Source organism: Acanthopagrus latus, chromosome 20 (genome assembly GCF_904848185.1).
Source record: "Acanthopagrus latus isolate v.2019 chromosome 20, fAcaLat1.1, whole genome shotgun sequence".
NCBI lineage: Eukaryota > Metazoa > Chordata > Actinopteri > Spariformes > Sparidae > Acanthopagrus > Acanthopagrus latus.
Genome location: NC_051058.1, coordinates 21,382,297 through 21,403,387, shown reverse-complemented (window position 1 = coordinate 21,403,387; position 21,091 = coordinate 21,382,297). Strand labels below are relative to the sequence as shown.

General features: G+C 45.4%; 1 protein-coding gene across 1 annotated transcript in view; it reads left to right on the top strand.

Moving 5' to 3' along the window:
- The window catches only part of LOC119010435 (heparan sulfate glucosamine 3-O-sulfotransferase 3A1-like), a 34,110-nt gene extending 15,232 nt beyond the window's left edge, over positions 1-18,878 (top strand). The window contains exon 2 of the mRNA XM_037082585.1: positions 17,024-18,878. Within this exon, the coding sequence (XP_036938480.1) occupies positions 17,024-17,645 (622 nt within the window). The 3' untranslated portion in view covers positions 17,646-18,878. The remainder of the gene's footprint in view (positions 1-17,023) is intronic.
- The last annotated feature ends 2,213 nt before the right edge of the window (positions 18,879-21,091 follow it).

Here is a 21,091-nt window from a genome sequence, read left to right as displayed (position 1 = left end):
AATAAATATTTGGAGTCAAACTGACACTGTTAATAATAAAATTGCAACAATCCCTCAAACGTGAGTCCAAAAATGACATCAGAGCAGTGAAACAGCAAACTTCACTCAGAGTTTAATAAATTATAAATCACTCAAAGCTTCTTTTTCCTGCATTATAATCTCTGGTTATATAGATAATCAACAGTGATGTGGGTGTAATGATGAAGAGGTAAGACACTCATCACGACACGTCATCCAAAACCTGACACGATGTATGAAACTCACCGCAGCACTTTTTCTTCAAAGCGTTTATTCTATAGGTTTACTACATTACACGCCCCGCGATGTAAATGCAAATGTGATTGAGAAGTGCTTCATAATGGCTTCCATTCAGCTGTCGTGGATATGAATGGCACTAATATGCATTTCGTTTTGCTTTGCTTCTTTTCTCCGTTGAATGTGTCGTGCTGAACGATGGCGGCCGCTCGGCCCCTCCTCCTCTGTGTCTCTTACACCCTATTTATTTATTTTCTAATTGTGATTTTGGACGGTGGAGTATTCATTCACGCCTCCTCCTCCTCCTCCTCCTCCTCCTCCTCCTCCTCTCTCTGTATGTGCGGCACATCCGTCATTCAAGCCTGGCAGAGTTTGACTCAATAACAGTACAAATATCCAGCCATTATCTCTCGGCGGAGTACTCCCTCAATGTTAATGTGTTTTTAGGACGATTACATCAACGTGAAATATTGAAAAATACCCCTCTGATTGATGAGCGCGAATCATCAAGCCTCTGTCCCTCCTCCTCCTCCTCCAACAACCCATTTACCCTCTCTGTGATGCTGTGGAGGCCCGAGGTGTGGTGCTGGTTTAGTAATCAGACTCAGAACATCGGTTATTGGACTGATACGGGCCGCGAGCTGCGAGGGCCGTGCCTCTTGTAATGCCGTACAGAAATACGCCGCGGACCCGCTCGTAAAAAAAAAAAGAATGAAGTGCAACATCCCTCACGGAGATAACTGTTAATCTATAGCCGGGCGAGTGCCGGAGTCTTCCAGTCAGTCTTTCCAGCTCAGCTCCGAGGCTTAACTGTCCGAACGCGGGAGGTACGGCATCGAAACGAGCCGCTGGTTCTGCAGAAATAACCGATTCATCTTGATATCACGGCGGAGAGAAGAAGAAAGATCTCTGGCTTAAAACCGCGTGTCGTATTTTCTCTCTCTTCCTTCACTACAGATGAACGGGATGGTTGAAATCCTTGTCACGGTATTAACAAGGATATCAAGATACGGCTGATGTATGTAAACACTGAGGCTGAAGGAACCGTGTTGAAACTGGTCATACGTGTTGATAGTTGTTCGAGAACATGTAATCGTGTCGTTTCTGGGCGGAAACCTTCATCATGCGTCCTGAATCGTTCTCTTTGTCACTGTATCATGTCTTTCTCTACAGTGTCGTGCTAAAATAGAAGGTAAACAATTATTTGTAATGATGAGTACTGATGTATTTTTTTCATATTGGCAGAAGAACAAAAACATGGTAAGATGAGACGACCATCACATGACTTCACTCGAGTCAGACGCGAAGAGTCGCAGATTTAAGGACTCGAGAGTTTCTTGACCAAAACTGATGAAAGACTCGACTTGACTCGGACTATTTGCATGTTCTAGATAATCAGAAGTAACATGTTGATGGAGGTTCTCATTCATCGAGGGGATTTTTCAAAAAACTGAAGAAGTAGACCGAACTTATGTTGCTGATGACAGTACGGACAGCAGTATAAAATACAGACGTATTAATTGAGAAAACAACTGATTGATAATCAGAGTCTCATTAGTTGCAGCCTATAAAGTTATTTTATTGTTGCTCAGGTAAAGACACCAACCTCTAGTGTCCAACTTCGATGCCTTACTTTAAAAAATACCGATATTTGATGCCATGATTGAGATTAATGGCATCAAAGTTCTTGATTCGTATTAAAAGATAAATACAACAGCATCATAGTTAATTCACCAATAGCAGTTTTGTGGGTTTGGCAGAAATAAGCATTTCAAATAATCAGAATCAATATTCTTGACAACACTACTGAACTATCCAAGTAAAGAAGATTGGGAGGAATCAGAACCACATTGCACCAGTAATTCTAACTGGGTTGGGTCGGGGCGAAGCGACCAGAACACACAGTACAAGAAAACTCCCCAGAAAATCCTTCCAGAAAGAATATTTAAACACGGTGAATGAAGCAGATCTGATGTTTCTACATATGAAGACGCATCATCTCAAACTTCACCCTCCAGCTGCAGCTCAGCGCCTGTTTTAGCAGGAAAAAAAAAAAAGAGAAACCTCCACTACACTATACGCATTGTCCTAACCCCGACAATGAGGTTCTGCCCTGTAATTACATTCTATTTCTAAAACCATCCGTCTTGCGCTCACACAGAGCTGACAGGCTAAAACATTAGCACGTTGTCAGCGGCTCCTCAGACGCCGCAGTTCTCCGTTACACTCCATATTATCTCGCGCCCGCAATCCGGCTTCCCAGATGGAGTTACCTCTCTGCCGTCTGGGGAGGAAGAGGAGGTGTTTTCCTGTTGCACGGCCAGTTTAGCTCAGCCGTGATGGGGCCTCCTGGCTTCTCACTGGGGGTTCTGTTGAATTCTGGGTCACAGCCCGGCCCCAGGCGACCGCTGGCTCCGCTCGAGCCATTTCTGTGTCGTTTTTTTTAGCCCCTGTGACGTTTTCTGCAGCGGGTCATTTTTCACCTTTTTGTTTTTTCTTTCAGCGACAAACCTGTTTCTCCATCTCAGCCTCCACCTCGCCGGCACCGCTCACAATCACCAAGTGAGCTCATGCCACCGGTGCCGATAGCGTGACGATCTCACGCGCCGAGACATCACCTGTTCGTTATGCACGCCGCCGCCGCCGCCGCCGCCTCGAGCCGCAGGAACTTCCATTTTCCCCGGGCTATTTATTTAATGGATAATGCAAGGGACTCAAAAAAAAAAAAAAAAATGGAAATCACGCATTCGACCATGTCTTTAACCCCCGAACACCTCCTCGCCTGCCTCCCTCCCCCCAGAACCGCATTCAACTCTGAGAATAAATCATTTCGGTAACTTGTCATTACCGAGCTCATCATTTATTCTCCAGGATGAAATAAATTATGAAATTTTTTTTTTTTAAAAAGCTCCTCGGTGTGACTACAGGAACATCATCTTCACCTTCCTCTGCCTGTGTGTCTCTCTGTGGCGAGAGATTGATCGAACCTGTTTGTAATGCGTTTACATCAGACGACGCGATAAGAGGGGAGCGTTCAAACATGCTAATCTCTCCCCCACCCTCTCCCTCCCTCTCTCTCTCTCTCTCTCTCTCTCTCTCTCTCTCTCTCTCTGATTCTCCGGCGGTGGCAGGGCGGCGAGGAGGGTTTTGCGAGCTCGCCTGTGTGTGTGCGCTCTGTTGTGGCTTGGCACCGCGATGAGGGAAAGCGATTTGACGGTGCCAGGCGCTTTGTATTCTGAGCCTGGGAGTAGAAGGATGGAGGGAGGAGGGAGGAGAAAATTAAATGTGTGGGGAGGAAGAAGCAGCAGACAGAGAGGAAGAGAGCACGGAGACAGTGTAATCACTTCTACACTCCCTGATACTGCTGCTGTCCGCCTGATGCTCGACTCTTATCCTCCTCCTCCTCCTCCTCCTCCTCCCCGGCCTTCTCTGCACTCCCCTCGCTCTGTATCTCACACCGTCTATCTGCCCTCGCTCGTGCAGAAACTTGAGCTCTCAGGTTCTGAACGTGCGGCGCTGGTTTTGCTTAGACTCCTAAAAACTGGTTAAAGTCAACTGTCAAATACGCGGCTCTCGTTGTGTCACAGATATCGAGTTTCATGTGAGTAAAATGGTGTTTTACTGCCTGTAAGTCCTGAGACAAAGTACTGTAAGAGAAGTAATGCGATGGCATGAAACCGACACCAAGCGAGCGAGCGAGGCGGTCCGCAGCGTCTGAGAGTTAAATACAATGATGTTCTGAGTTCACAGGGAGAAGATCTGCCAGCGCTGTTGGCTCAGACGCTACCTGACTAATTTTGGCTCCTTCTATACGCGAACAGGACAATGACTCCTTTTCAGAAGTCGTTCTATTTTAAAAAAAAAAAAGAAAAAAAAAAGAAAAAGATCCCTGGCGGTTTACAGTCGGAGCCCTCAGAAGTGTGCCAGCAGACTCTCAACCTGTCAAGTTCTGACTGTAATTGTGCGTGTTGTGCGAGCTGCAGGGATCGTGAGGATGTCGGTCTGCTTACCTGGTGCCCAGAGATGCCAGTGATTTTTAAGATTAAAGCAGATTTATTCTGGTTCTTCTTTTTTTTTTTTTTTGAGGATGCGCGTGACATCATCTCTTCTCCTCCTCCTCGTTCGCTCCTTCTTCAAGTCCTTAGATTGAGTGTTTTGTTTTGTTACCTATAGATGAACCTTTGCCTTCACCTTGATCTAAATGTCAGTCTCGTATATCTTACTCCCCTTTGATACAGAGCTCCATTGTTGTTGAGTTAAAAACCACATCTGTAACATCAGGTGTCACGTTCCGTCATTTGAATAAACATCAGGGTCGTCCAGCTGTCATAGACAATCACCAGTGTGCCAAGTGAGTATTAATCCGCGACTGAAAATAGTCCCCAAGATTATTATTTTGTTGTTGTTTGATAGAAAACAACGGCCGAACAGTTAATGGGAGCATTATTGAGACGACCGGCTAAAATCAAATCGTCATTATTTTTGTCTTTTTATGTGGAAAATTAGCATCCTCACTGAGATCGTGACCTGTAAAAAGAACAAATTCACATAAAATTATAAATTTGGTCGTCGTCTGTTCCCCGTATGCCGATCAGGAGTCAGGTGAAGTCTACAAAACATTTCTGGAGCTTTCACCTGAAGCAGCTGGAGAATTTGTCTTAAAACTTTGAAAAACAACTGAAAGTAAATATAAAATGGCTCCAGACATCTTGTTCAGAAGTTCCAGGATCCCAGACCGGTTTGAAAAAGATGTTCTGCTCCGAGCTAAAAGCGTTAGCATGGACCTGGTGTGATTTGGGGCGTGAACTTCACTGTTAGTCGAGGTTGTAAATAACGTCTCATCAGTTTGGGCGGCTGAGATTAAACTGGAGACGCTGTTACACCAGATACTTTGGTTGTTCTGGAGAATGCTGCAGATAATGACTGAACCTTAAATTTTAGAGTGACCTTATCCTTTAACGGACTCACTGAAGATTTACGTCCTCAACTAATGATCTTGAGGCTGAGTCCTGCAGACATGATGGAGGAGGGAGACACTGACATGTTTTTAGTTTGGGTCTTTTCGTTGGGTTTCTTCTTGGGTTAAAGAACTTCTTGGATGACTCCTCTTTTTAGGTAACCATGACGATGATTCAGTCATTTTTACAGGAGCTTCCCCGCTGGACGCTCGCCTCCCGTTCTGCTGAAACACGAACCATCGCCAGTCCTTTTCTGCCTCGCCTCGTACAGCGCAATGAAAAACAGATGCAGGAAAGAAACTGCTTTTTTAAAAAAAAAGTGGCTCAGGATTGTTGTTTTTTTTTAAATAAGCTGTAATTTATCTTTGCCAACACCGTCTCTGGGTGTTTATACATCAGGGGAGTGTTTAATGGAGCGAGCCTTGATAAGGACATGCGCTGCACTGACAGGGAGAATTATAGCGGTTTTAATGTAAGACGATAACAGACGTGCGTGTTGCTGAAGGAGTAATTCTGCATCATCCCAACAGCACACGAGACGCGTTTCATACTTTTATAAACACACTTTAAGATCGTCCCAAGAGTTTAATGACCGAGTGCTTCTTAAGCTCGAATCTGCTCACATTTCACTGCGCTGACAGTGAAAGCTTAATCATCCTCCTGGAATACATATTGGATCATAAAGGAAAATGGCAGAACTGCTCGGCCATCAGGGGAGGACAGAAGAGAAATCTCTCTAAAGAAAACACCGTCGCGTCCTCGTGGAGACGTTCCTTCATTGAAGATCCCCTGAAAAAAATATATATAAAAATATATATATATATAAAAGTGCAGCATACACAAAAGGGCTGAACATTTGGGAGTGTTCACCCCAATAAAAAAGAGAAAATGTCAAACGGTTTTTAAATGTTTGCTGGTGAAATCGATATCAGTTCAGGCTCTCTGCGTCTACAAAGAGAGGAGGCAGGAGGGATTGTCTTTTCTGCCAGCCCATCAGTTTGTGTTTGTTGAAGGATCTGAAACTGGGCTTTAGTTATCAGGCTTTAGCTTTTATATATATATATATATATATATATATATATATTTTTTTTTTATAAATCACAAGCTTTTCATGTCGTCTGAGCTCTGATATTTGAGTTGCTTCTTCGCCTCTCGACAACACGACCAGCAGCAGCAGCAGACGGGATCTGTGCCAGCAGAGATGTGGCTCGTAGCAGCGACGGTCTATGTGACATATTCAGCCGACTGAAATGTTTATATTGAATGTTTCAGCAGCTTGAAAATCACCATGGTAATGGTCCCAAAGACAAAAGCCCTAGCCTTTTGTCACGGGTAATTATCGCCGAGCAGTCCCCTCAAAGCCTTCCATTTGGCTCCGAACAAATTCACATTTTAATTTTTGCTCTCATGCATTTGACACATTTGGCTTTTTTTTTTTTCTTTGTATTCAAATCAGGCTTAAATGTAGATTTTAAATACCCATTGAAATGGTTCTCCGTTTGAATCAAGTGGTGCAGATTATTTCACCACTAGAAAACTATAGCGAGAGAGTAAAAAAGGGATAAGGAGGGCTGCAGAAAGACCACTTGAAAGGTCTTAATGAGGCCACCTTCAGTGTTCAGGCGAACATTCAGGAAAACACAATACCTTGAAAATGAGCTTTGGCGTTAAAACCCCTCGAGTTTAAGTGTCTTATCTCGCACAAGCTGTTGAGACCCTTAAAAAAAAAAAAAAAAAACTGACTTGGCAGAAAGAAAAATAGCGTTGAGCCGCTCGCAAAGCCGATCCGACTGAAGTGTCATCTCCACATGCTCTGTCTCAAACTGGAACTCTGAACAAGTGGGTCAGGAGAAAATATGAAAAAGTAATGGGAGCGTCGCGTCTCCGAGTCCACCCGGCGACACGTACACCCCCGTGTGATGGTGTAAGATACGATCCAGAGCTTGAGTGCGGGTTATATTTAGTTGTTGGGCTCATAATGTGGTTAAATGGAACATTAATCACCGAGCGCAGTGAGTGTAGCCTCGTCTCTGCTGGCTTGTTTTCAGTTTGTGTGGGTTTTTCAGACTCTCCAGGCAAAAATCAGACTCGGTTCAGCATCTCGGCTAATTCGGACACAGGCTCGCTCCCAAAACACGCCGCGGAAATGCATCCACAGTGATCATTCGTCATGAAAGTCGAGGTGTAAATGTACCAAAGAGACATTCTCCTCGAAGGCACATGTGTATTTTTATCGATCACCTGAATCACTGCAAAACCAGCGATGTTAGAGATACGCCGAGTCGAGAGAAAACAAACATCTTTAGGCTGTCGGAGAAACTTATGTAGACTTAGTTCCAGAGTAAATCAACAAATATATACAACAAGTTGTATCAGAGTTAGCTAACAGAGAGGAAAATACACAGCTGGAGCCAAAAGAAAAAGGTTCACCACCTGGATTTAACTAAGCAAACAGGTAAGAGCCGTCCACTGGATAATTACTGCTGTGATTAATCTGTTTGTCTGTTGGCAACAAGTGATTTAACCCTCACTGATGCATTTCTCAAACAACCACGTTTGAAGACGTGTCCTGTGCTGGTGGAAAAAGATGTTACTCCGCTTCAGGAGGGTCAAATTATTGGCCTGCATCAAGCAAAGAAAACAACTGAGGAGATTACAGAAACTACCGAGAGCTCTCCAACCGTCGCCTTCCAGGAAGAGATGCGGTCGGAAAGAAAATGTTGAGTGATCGTGATCGGAGATCAGTTTAAACGTTTGGTTGAATTAAACCGTAAACAAATCACCGGGAGAAGTCTCGGCCGGGTTTAACGGTGGAAGTAAGTTTCCAACACCACGATGTGAAGAGAACTGAAGGGATCGGGACGAAACAGCTGGGAGGCTTTAAGAAAACATCTCATCTGTGAGGACAGTCGGGGAAAAAAGGATTCACTTAGCTGGGAAGCATAAAGATTGAACGATGGAAAAAAGGGTCATCAAGGTGGTCTGATGAGTCCAGACTGACCCGCCCATCACGCCTACAGGCCTGAGGCGGCAGTGTTCTGATCTGGGGTTGATTCAGTTGGTCCGGTTAACAAAAAATTAATGTACCGAATGAGCAGGTTTCTCCATCAATGGATATTTTCTACCCCAATGACAGTCATGGTTCATAAAACTGTGTTGTCTCAACCATACATTTATATATTATTACCGCAGCAAAGAGGATGGGTAAAAGAAATCAAGAAGCCTTAAAATAAACCTTAAAAAGTCGATTTACTGGCCTCGTGCACGATCGTCTGAGACTTTGGAATAAAGTTATATAATCATATACAGCAACATGCCCGTCGTAAAATGAGAGATATTTCTGTCTGTGTCTGTTTTCCCTCATCTTTCTTTTTTTGGGAGCTCTCATCACCCTCTCACTCCCCAACACCTCACCCCTCCTTCACCCCTCCTCCTCCTCCTCCTCCTCACCCCTCCTCCTCCTCCTCACCCCTCCTCCTCCTCCTCCTCACCCCTCCTCCTCCTCCTCACCCCTCCTCCTCCTCACCCCCCCTCCTCCTCCTCCTCCTCCTCCTCCTCCTCACCCCTCCTCCTCCTCCTCCTCACCCCTCCTCCTCCTCCTCCTCCTCACCCCTCCTCCTCCTCCTCCTCCTCCTCCCTCCATCCTCTCTGCTGATACGCAGCCCGGGATGTGATGCGGACGTCGGACCGGTCTCCAGCTAGTCGATGAGTAAAACTCTTCAGATGGAGCCTCTCAGTCTTCCACCACAGTTAGAGAGGGTGAATAATTCACAAGCAAGTTGCTATAAAGATAAAGCTTTTTTTTTTTTTTTTTTTTTTTTTTGCCTTCCCTTCCTCCTCTTACGCAATAAACCGGGGACTTACACTCAGAACCAAGAGAGAGAGAAAAAAAAGAAGGATTCTGTTAAAAACGCTGCTGATAAATTTATAAGAACATACCGCAAAGCTAACTCTATAAATGTTTTAACTGAATCGCATAGCTGTTGTTGTATGGAAAGAAAAAAATAAAAAAATAAGAGAGGAAAGAGTGAGGGGCGAGTGTCCAGCAGGGAGATTTATGTGCACGGGACAGCGTTACGATACAGTCTTATTCCTGCGCTCCATTTATAATCAACTTCACCCAGTAACAAATCGAATAGGTCTGATTATTTTTTTCCCTTCTTTCCTTTCCTTTCCTTTCCCTAGACGTTATTTATGAGCTCTCTAATATCTGAGTGTGTATGAAGGGAAAAAAAATTTAAAAATTGGAACTTTCCAAGTGTAGCCAAACATTTCAACTGAGATAAATTGAGATGGCATCGAGCCAGCGGTGTTATTTTTCTTGCGTTTGGAGGCTAGAAAAAGTCTGAATGAATGAACGAATGAATGCTTTCACCGGCTAATACCCGAATGTGACTGAATCTTAAGACAAATGAGAACAGACGACACAACTTATGGGTCTTTGTACCGTTTCCACTGTTCGCTCTCTCCCCCCTCAGTCGACTCTCGTGTTGTTGATTAACTTTCCCTTTATTGCTTTTCCACCGTCTGAGCCTGAGGGAGCGCAGCAGCTTCATCCTCCACTCGTCTCTGTCGACTGCTATCACCGTGGAAGTCGATTTGACTTTTTAAGTTTTTTAATATCACTGGAAAGTTGTTTTATTAATGACGCCGACGTTCAACCCTCCTCTCCAAACCCTTTCACACCCCCCCCCACTTTGTCTAATTTGAAACATAACTAATCATCAATCTGACAACGAGTTTCCTGTTATATTTAAAAAGCTGACATTTTCTAAAGTTTTTCATCCGCGCTGACACTGTTATCTTATGTGTCCCCAGCGTCGTGCAGGGTTTCTTTCCCTTTTCCTCCTCGTTCCTTATCCAAACCGTGCCATTTCCCAGAGGAAAACAGTCGACCCCCGTCCTCCCATGTTGTTTTCCAGGAATAGACCACTCTTATCTCGTAATTGTACGTCTCTCAAAATTGCTTCCGACCCCCTACAGTTCCCACGTACCGCTCCGATTTCACTCGTTAATTCCAAGAGCCCACCTCGGATAATTTCTTCCCCTGACTCAGAATGACAATTTGCTTTTTGTGTTGTTATAAAGGAAAAAACAACAACTAGGTTCTGACAGTGTCCCCATCTTCAAATGAGTCTGATCAACATCTTATGGGCTGATTCGCTATAAAAGTATAAATAAATTGTGGGAAGGGGAAAAAAAGTGGTGGCCAAGGTTGCATCAAAACTGAGAAACAGAAGATGGGTTTCAGATGTGAGGTCTGACTCTAATAATTTCACTTATTTGCGGGGGAGATTCAACAAATTAGCCACATACGAAGCAAAGTGAAGTCAGAATTGGGTCGGAATAGATCGAGTTTTCTTCTCTCTACTGACAAACCAAAGAGTCGTCTGACCTGTAGACTGACACTGAAACAACAACAATGTCCGAGTTAGAGACCGACACGCGAATAATGGGACGTTACACTGTCCCTCACCTGGATGCAAACAGCTCTTCACCTTCTCTTCTGCAGAGATTTGGTCATTTTAATGCCGGGGCTCGCAAAACAACCTCCAACGTCACAATACACACCAGCCACGACATGTTTCCCCGATATCAAAGACTAACCAAGGGGAGCTAAGATTACAGTCAAAGGCAGCAACAAGTGATTTCATGATTGACACACCTGTAACCGAGGAAGCTAACGAAGAAGGAAGGGTGTCTTACTGTATTGAAGTCTATGGGAGATGCATGCCAACACGTATGATGTATAAATGCCTCTACAATATATCATCAGAGATATTTCGGTGGACCGGTCCTGTTTGGTCACAAGATTAGCCATCAGCCCCGTTTAGAGAAAAGGAAGATTTTTCAGCTCCGCTGAGTGTGACAGTCTGCACGCTGCTCGCCCGAGCAACAGAAAACTGAAGGCACTGAGTTCAGTCGCTGTGGACGCTGTGTGATTCCATCAGCAGTAATCCTGTGCAGTTACCTGTCCAGGAGGGGGGGTGGTGGAGGATTTACAGCTCTGAATTGCAGGTGTACAGCCAAAGGTGACACAGTGCACGGAAAGAAAAAAGGTCAGGTGGGCTGATCCACGCAGACTGAGACCGTCAGGGTTGTAAAACGGACGATTATCCCGATGTGCTGCTGGGAAGCTCACACCTGTAATCCCTGAATATTATGTGGCTGGATCTGCTGCCATCCGGCCTCAGCTGCGCCGCTCGCTGCCCACGTCTAAAGTAGGTGATTAACACGAGGGGAGGCGAACGAGAGTTGATAGCAAACATGTCATTGTGTTGTTCATTAGTATTTCCATGGGATTCCCAGAGTAATTTGCAGAGGCTGTTGCAGGCTGACGCCCCGCGTCATGTGTGTGTGTCGTCGTAGCTTTTATGTGCTGCCGGCGACTCTGCAGCCCGCGGGGCAGGTTAAGAGCTGCACTGCTGCACAAGGTTGGCAGAGCAGCAAAGCTCCGGGGCTCAGAGCGGTGGGCTTTCCCCTCACCGCACAGCAGCCATTACTCTAAATCACCCTCCATCCTCCTTCCTCCCCCTCTTTTCTCTCCGACCTCCGCTAGCATCCACTGACCTGGAAAATATCTTGGAGGGTCCAAGCCACCAAGAGCGGCGCTGGCCTTTGCTTCGCCTGCAAACAGCAGAAATATTGAGCCAATTACAAGATTATTATCTGGTGGTGGTGGCAGGGGAGCACTGTGGGAGTGTAGTAATGCCTGCCAGGGCTCCCTGCTAGATGAGGAAAAATGAATCAAAGGCATGTGGGGGGGGGTGGACGCGATCATGCCCACTTGCCTGTACGTCTTTACAACTCCCGCCAATTTACAGACATTCACGTCGTTCCTTTTTTTCTAAGAAGTCGGGGATAACACCGGGAAAACGCCCATTCAGCGCCGATCACTTGTTAGTTTTTACTCCTCCCTATTTCACATGTCAAGTTGTCATATTTCTGCATTCACAGTAAATAAGACCGTATGGCACAGTCGGACTTCTCTGGCATTTATATAACAGGCAGACATGAGTCACCGGCTGTATATACGAGGGCCCAGTTCAGTTAGTTTGCGAGTGAAATTCTGTTCAGTGGGGAAACGAGAAGCAGCGACGCGTCAGGCCCCTTTTTTATTCCAGAGTGGTTACTTTATAGACGAGCCTACAAAGGACGCATTGAGTGATGGACTGCACGTTACTGTGTACATTGGATTTGGGTTTTTTTTAATAGGGAATAGAAGCCTGAACGAGCTCCTGGCATCCCCTTTTTTTCCCAGCTAGTTATTTCCATATGAGAGGAATGACGTACAGTTCCAACATGTGTTATGTTCTGTCATGTACACAAGCTGTTTGCTATGCTCTAAATATCTTACATCCTACAAGTTCTCTGCTTGTTTCTTCCCCCAGAACTCAAAACCCATGCCAGAGCAGTGAATTTGATTTAAAGCGAGGCCTGGGTTCATGCGCTCCGTGTTTCTTATTTCGGTTCTCTTTGGGTCTGCGTCTCGTTTCATGAGCTGATCCCGCTGCCTGGGTTTTTCATGCATCGCTGTGCTGAGGGAGTCGTATTTTAGCAGCACGATGAAGACATCAAAGCGTAATCTGGACCCGCAGTAAATTTCGAGCACTTGGACGGTTTTGTCATCTGTTACATCACCTACCCTGCCAATAAAGTTTCATTAGAAAGAGCTGCGTGCTTCTGCTGTAGCGTGGAAAGACGAACCCCAGTGGAGCGCACGTACTGTAAAACCAAGAGTTCCTTTACTGCTTCGCCCAACTTGAACCTAAAAGTTGAGACTTGAAGTTCTTTACTTGAGTAATATATAAATGTACTCGTCGCTTGATTGGCAGAAAATCAATACAAAGATAGATTTTTTTCTCTCAATCGTTCCAAAACAAGCCCCCCTTTTCTAAAGATTTCCCAAGTGTGACCTGCAAAAAAAAGTATTTTTGAATAATGAGACCAGATCTGAACGGGACCCAGGAACCGTCAGAACAGTTCTAAATAAATCCCGAGGAGAACTGCACCCAAGCCGAATTTGTGGTGGAACCTAACAAACCAAAATAGAGCGAGGCAGAGCCAACATGTTGACACACAAACACGGGACCTCCAGGCAACACAATGGGACGCTACCAAACGAGACCGACTCGGGTGTCGGGTCAGGTTTCGGTCATTAGCGACCGAGTAGACCTCTAATTTGTGTCTTTTCTCGTTTTCAACTCGGGGTCAGACAAGGTAATGGTTTCAAAACACCGCCGCGGGCTCTGGGAACTTGTGATATGCATTTTTTCACAAATTTTGAACATGAAACACTTTTATGGCTCCAGCGGGAGGCGCAAAGATTCTAATAAATTGATTCAACTGTGTGGATTACGACTCCTCGTCTCTGCTCGAGGCGACATCAGCTGCTACAAACCATCAGCAAGTCAAGCTGCTGACGATGTCACTTTTTTTTTTTTTTCCTTCCATGGAGAAAGTTACTCACAATCATGTAATCATAGTCATCAATAATTAGCTGCAGGCTGAAGGATGTTTGAATTGTATTTGCCACAAAAGAAAACAAAATGTCATGTAGGAAGTATCTGTTTCAGACGAACCATTCTCACAATAACTATGACATTTAAATCAACACAAACTCATCGGTGCTTTGTGACCTCCGTAGTCGGACTTCCGAACACGACAGCCTTCACGTTACACACCTTATACCTCACCGACCCTGAAACTTCCCCCCTCGCCAACACACCGCCGCTGTGAGTGCATCGGTCACGGAACAGGCTCGACTCTCTCCATCAAATATGGATGCTTCCTTTAGTACGGGCTCATTTCTTTTTCATCAAACAATAATGTTCTTGTTCGCATCATAAAGTTGTGGCTCTACTGTAAAGGCCGTCGGAGGAGCGTAGCGGCTCCCACATCAGCATGTCGCCATTATAGGCAGGAAGGTGATGGTGATGACTTCGTCTGGGACCCCCCCCCCTCCCCCGCCTTTTATCAATATTTAGTCTCCATGTTCTTTATTATTGACTTGTCAGCTTAGTAGCCGCCGGAGTCCCGGGTGGCACTGAGGTTGTTTTAAAGCACCATTATCCGTCCTCGCTCTGGACTCTCGGGGCGATGAGGCAGAGCTAATGTGGGAGGAAAGGAGCCTTGTCCACCTCCATCTTTACACCGCTGTGGCAGAGGCCGCAGACACTGAGAGGACTCTGGAGGTCAGGTGACGGTCAGTGTTGCAGGCGGATGTCGAGACGTCGCTGCACCTGATGTTGCCGCTCTCGCGCTTATCGACCACTTCCTGCGAGTCCCCTCAGTGCTGACCTCGCGATCTGTTCCTCGCAGAGACAACCGCAGAGAAACACTCAGCCACGAAGCGCGAGTATGTTTTTGACATTGGCCTGGAGGTATCGACTTATTGCTTTTTAGATCAGTTTCACTTCATATGCTGAGCACAGCCGGCAGCTGTTATAAAGCCGGAACGACCGCGAGGAAAAGTGGCGAAGAAGCACTCGGCCTGTCACCTCAGTGACTCTGATGCTCCGACTGCTTGGGACTCTTAATGTGACGTGGTTTGGATTTAATCCCAAATATTTAAGACTGATTGAATTCAACATGTCCTTAAAATAGTCTCATTTGGATGTTTAGTTTGCAGTCATGACTGAGGAAGAGAAAATGTCTTTTCCCAAGAATGACAACAGCATCGCTTGTTTCAGCAAATGCCCAGAAAGTCTGATACGTTTCAGAGCCAAACCCGATGGTGTTGGATCAGAAAATCCTTTAATTCTGTAAAACTGATATTAAAGATGTATTCCTGCTGATGGGACTCGAGTTGGGCTGAATCTGCATATGTTGATGTATGACAAGCGTCTTCGTCTCGATGCCACATGTCCGTACGTAGCTGTGTTCATCCTCAGAAGCTCGAAACAAAGTTAGCCGACTAATTTGGCCATACTGAAGAAGCGAAGCTAAATAAACGTAATGTTGGCGCACTGAGCCGCCATAAAAATCTCTTCATTTCCTCTGGAAAATGTCTCACAGTGTTACGACGGTCAGGGCTCAGTAATCGCCGGCTGTCAGCCATCAGTGACCGGTGATGGCGTCGTTCATCAGCCTAATAGGGACGTCAGATCAGAAAATGCTCATATGTGTCATCTTGAGGGCAATTACAACCCACGCAATTTGTCTTTTAACTCGGAGGACTCGTTGGGGGAGAAACCAACCGTCGCACTCACCGCGACTGCTGGCGTCTTTTAGAGATGCACTCTGTTTGTCTACAGCCTCGTTCTCATCGAGCATCTCAGTGCCATCGGCCTCATTCCATCCTGTGTATGTTAAACGGAGCATGATTGTTTACCAGCCTCTTCCAGCTAGGCAGAAAATCGGTGCCCGTCACATGACATCGGGGGAAAAAAGACACTGCAGTGCTTCGACCGCACATGCCAGCTCCCTCCACCGTTTCTACGGGTCTAGAAACGACACATTAAAGCGTCGAGCGCTCTTCAGAAATCGGAGGGAGGACCTCCCTCCTTCAGGGTCTCAGTAGTTCTGTCACGGGCGGCAAACGGCGTCTACCCTGGGAGCAGCCGGGCCACTTTGTCAGCGCCAGTCCTCGCTTTAAGCAGCACCAGCCAAGCAGATGAATAATTGACGCCTGCATTCTGTACTTTGGTGAATTTTAAAGCTGTATTCTGCAGAGGCTCTAAATGGCAGAGGGGAGGGTGCGTTAATCATTCATGGGCTGCTTTTACCCGCTTTGCTTAAGGTCACTGTCCCGAAGGCAGCTGGGCAGAAGGAAAAGCTGAGAAAGAGGAGTGGGAGAAGAAGGGGTGGCATGGCCAAATGGATTAGCTTGTTTCCCATCCCTTTTGTGAGCCCGTGGCAGAAAAGGACTCCGGCACATTCAAGGGGGGAAAAAAAAAATCTTCCCAAATAAACGTTACGGGGCAGGTTCTGCCAAGCTGTGAACTCTGCCGGTGTAAATATTTAAGGCAGGTCTTACGAGTAAACTTCCATCAGCGGGGATTTAATTTCATAGAGGTGAACGCAGTTTGAATACCAATTGATGAATATATTTGTGCTCCGTGTGTTCAGATCGCTCGAGTGGAAAAAAAACTGTTCATAACACCCACGAAACAAGAGCGAAACTCCACCGAAAATTATGTTTCCAAAATTAAAACGGTGTTGAACCACAGGAACTCTGCTGCGAGGAGGCAAACACTCGTTTCTCACAATCCACCAGAGGGTGATATTAAAAGTGATGGAGAGCAGCATGTTTCTGATGGGTTTTTTCTTCCAGAAAGTGAAAGACAGGAAGGTGATCAATTATGCTGGGACGGCCTTTCAGCTCAAATATCAATATTTTATAACTTGCACTACGGTACCGTGGGTATAGAGATGGACGTTTTTCTTTCAACGCCCTGTCAGAGCGAAGAATACCCTCTTTCAAATGGACCCGAGGGAGTCCTCCCCCTCCCCCGGTCTTGATTTCACAACCCCTCAGGCTACATTAAGGAACACACTCGGTAGCATCTGCATACGATCACCACCAGAACATCCAGAACTCGGTGCTGCGGCGCTGAAACTGCATCTAATTATTTGGTCACACCTCTTGGCAGCTAATTGAGCTTGAAGAAAAAAGACACCTGATAGAGATCAAATAAACAAACGAGTAAAAACAAACCAGTGTTATTTCTTGATTGATTGGATTCAGTGTTCATCCAGTTTTAGTGTTTATTGTAACAAGAGCGGTTGTACAACTGTGACAGTCGCTCAGTGTGATTCACTCAAACAAATATCTCACTTCCCCGTTTTCTTGTTTTTGCTACTCGCAGGGAGCTGATGCCCAAGACCCTGGAGGGCCAGATCACCATGGAGAAAACCCCCAGCTACTTTGTGACCAGAGAGGCTCCAGCCAGGATCTCCGCCATGTCCCGGGACACCAAGCTGATCGTGGTGGTGAGGGACCCGGTCACCAGGGCTATCTCGGACTACACGCAGACTCTGTCCAAGAAGCCCGACATTCCCTCTTTCGAGAGCCTCACCTTCAAAAACAGGACTACCGGGCTCATCGACACCTCGTGGAGCGCCATCCAGATCGGCATCTACGCCAAGCACCTGGACAACTGGCTGCAGTACTTCCCCATGGGCCAGATCCTGTTCGTGAGCGGCGAGCGCCTGATCACCGACCCGGCCGGCGAGCTGGGCCGCGTGCAGGACTTCCTGGGGCTCAAGAGGATCATCACAGACAAACACTTTTACTTCAACCAGACCAAGGGTTTCCCCTGCCTCAAGAAGGCCGAGGGCAGCAGCAAGCCCCACTGCCTGGGCAAAACCAAAGGGCGGACCCACCCGAACATTGACCCGGAGGTGGTGCAGAGGCTACGGGACTTCTACCGGCCCTTCAACATGAAGTTCTACCAGATGACGGGTCGGTTCTTCGGCTGGGAAGACTGAATGTGTTTTTGTCTGTGGCACTGAGGACTTTAAGACGAACACTGAAGGGGGGAAATGTGACTTTTGAGGATCAGGTTGGAATATTTCAAGAAAAGTTACAAAAAACAAATCGGACATTTAAACACGTGGAGAATAACGTAACAGTCCAGGTGTTTTTTTGGGGCTCAAACAGGCGTCATTTTAATTTTAATATTTTGTTTGTTATAACCTCTACAAATGAAAACGTCTTTATTCTCTGCCATGATGTCTCATCTTGCAACATTCATATTTTATTTATATCAACGTAAAATTTTATTTGTGTTATTTTTATAACGACGTTACAGTTTAATCTAAATATTTAAAAATGTACGTTAAGATTTTTACAATATTATATTTTGAGAATATAACAACCAAAGTCTTCTTTAAAATATCTAAAATTTTATTTAATTCTTGAAATATTTCAACTTTTTCCTGAAGATGTTATTTTTCTCCCCGGACAGTGTTTCTTCTACTCCGTCCTCAGAACCGACTCTAAGCAATATGTGGCTGTTCCGGGCCAGGAGGAGGTCCGATCTCCCCTCAGCGGCGCCTCAGATATGCAATATTTCACGGTTACATTTTTCTGCCTCTAAATCCACAATCACAGAGAAGTTTTCATGTCGAGTTGTCGGAAAGGATTCGCGTCGTGTCTCGCTGCACTGTTTGATGAAACTGTTTTGTTTTCTTTCTTTTCCTCGGCGGTGACGCGGATGTTGTCTGCAGTGCTTCTTCTTTTAAGAAGGTTGGGTGAAATCATTTTGTGTCACTGAGTGATTTAAGGCCATATTTGAACAAAATAAATAAAAACGTACATATCTGCTTTCAAATTTTAACATTTTTCTAGAAAAAAAAGGATATTAAAAAGATAAAAATATATGTATTTTTGAAAAGTATTTATTCAAGAAGTAAATAAGCAGTATGTATGTTGAATAACTCCTCAGTGAATAATTGCTTTCTTCTTCTTATTATTATTATTATTATTATTACCGTTCTTATTTTTCGCCCCATGCCTTCTAGAGCTTTGTTTTGTTTTATAATTCTCTAATTTGTATTTACGATTCGCTGACGATCACCTCGTTTTCATACGTTTCAGGAGTCGTCTCCAGTTAGTGAAGTCACAAAGAGCTCGCTGGTGTTCAAAGCAACAGCGACTCTGGTGGAGGGAAGAAGAAAAAAAAAAAAAGACCCTCTTCCCTCCCAAAAAAAAAAAAAAAAGAAACTGTGACTCAGATTTCCTCAACATGCCTCCTCGAGAATTGAATCCACTTGATGTCACTGGCCTTTCTTTGCCTCGAGGCGATGTGTGCGTGGAGGGAGCGCGAGAACAATGGCCGAGCTGTGTTCCTAATTTCTGTCTACTTGTATTGTGAGCCACGTTCTGAAAGCAGATGTGCCTCGAAAGACACAAAATCAGAAGAAGAAGCTAACGTACTGTAGATTTTTTTGGGGGGGGGAGAAGTTTTATGTTACCAATCTAACTGTGGCTGCACCGACAGTTGTTTTCTCAAAGTTGTTTGGGGTTGTTTTTTTTTGTTAAGGGCACTCCTTGAATAAAAGATGTTATATGTAAAATTGTTAATCACGTCAGCCTTATTTTCCTGCACACAGTGTAACAGGAGACCGTATCCGCGACGTGACGGGGAACATTAAAGTCATTACGGTGCTGCTCACGCGTCTGACGGGTTCGGCTTCCTGCAGAATCATCAGAGCGCTCCCCGGCTTCCCTCCTATCTGCACCGTTACACCTTCACATATTGTCTCTGCTTATCTCAGTCCAGCCTCCAGGGCAGAGTGTCAAAAGAGGCAGTGAGGATTTTTTAAAAAGATGCTTGCGAGCTGGGAGCCGTATTCTGGGTCTCCTGGCAGCTCCTTGGCAGCTCCAAGACTCAGAGGTGCTTTTCTTTGGGGAGAAAATGTCAAGAAAGCTGGAGTAGCACTCCCGGGTCTGTTGACTTTGACATGCACTTACTCTGAGCTAAAGAAGATCATTTATGCACAAACTGCACCAGTACAGTACTATATTTAAATATAGTATTTAAAGCTACTACATGTGACAAACGTAAAATTACCTACAAGCAAATTATAGTATTTCCTGCAGACTGGAAGAGCCTGTGTTTATATTTTTCGAGGCAAAGTTGCCGTTAACAGGAAGCAGGAGGAGGTTTTTATTGAGGTAATTGTATTTTTGCTATCACGGTTTGTGGTTCTGACAGTGAAAACACAACTTTTGTCCACAGGGGCCTCCAAAAACAACAAATGCACAAAGTTCCTTGTAGTAGTCTTCAAACTAAAAAGGTTTTAATGACCTTCTCTGCTCCATCAAACACACGACTTAATGCTCACACGCAGGTTTGCTTAGACTGTTGACAAAAAAAGGGAAGCACAGCATTATTTTGTGCAGCTGTACTTTCAGTGGAAAGCAAGAAAATACAAGAGTGTGGAGTGGAACAACTGTCTGCAAAGGTTGCCACAATATGTAAAATACGACTAATCCCAAACTCTTATGTGTAACTTCTGTGTTGTGCTTGAAGCTCGTCGTGAGTTTTCGTTAGCAGACTCTATTTCTAAACTCACGTTAGCTAACGTTGCTCTCTGATTGCGGCGTGTAGCTACGAGGAAAGAAATCCAAAGTCCAGCAGCGTTAAACAACCGGAACAAATCATCTACGGACTTGTTTAGACAACCAAGAGAAACGGGAAGGTCTCATTCTGTGATTAATACGGGTAAATCAAGCGTCCCATTCAGGAGTCTGAGGCGCCGGAGGTGTCAATAGTTAAAAATCCTCTTTAACTAGAGGCTGAGAAGTTGAAGTTGAAGGTCTGTGTGCTGCTGATTGATTGATTGATGCGACTGAGCAATTAGTGGACACATTTCACCTCCACCCGCTCCTGATGAGGGTTTCAGACTCTGAACATGCTCCTGTCACCACACAGAGGAACTGTAGTCTGAATGTAACGGCGTGTATCAATCACGCCGGCGCCTCGAGGGAGAAGCTGTCCGTCTCTCGATGCCCTTTTTCAGTTTCTACTCCCCAAAACACTCCGTCTGCATCTCTTCCTTCCCTCCTCCGCTGCACCTGTATGTTTTTTCTTTTGCTGCAGGAATCTCTCGGCCTTCCTCCTTCCCTTCCCTCCCCGCTGTCTGCTGACTGATTTGAAAAACTTGCACTGACAGGCACTTAGCAGATGAACCGCGCTGAGAGGAGGAAGCCCGTTGACAGTCCCGCGAATTTCTGAAGCTCATTCATGTCGATCGACGGCGTGCTGAGACGATGTTGTGACTGCCGTGACCTGCGAGGAGAGCGTGAGGGGGAGGCTCGCGAACCATTTGTTGACTCGTTCAGTTTGCTTGTTATTCCTCCCTGAGTGGGTTAGCGGGGCCTCTTCAGCGACGGCTCCTCGCGAGTAATAAACAGAGACAGTTTTCAT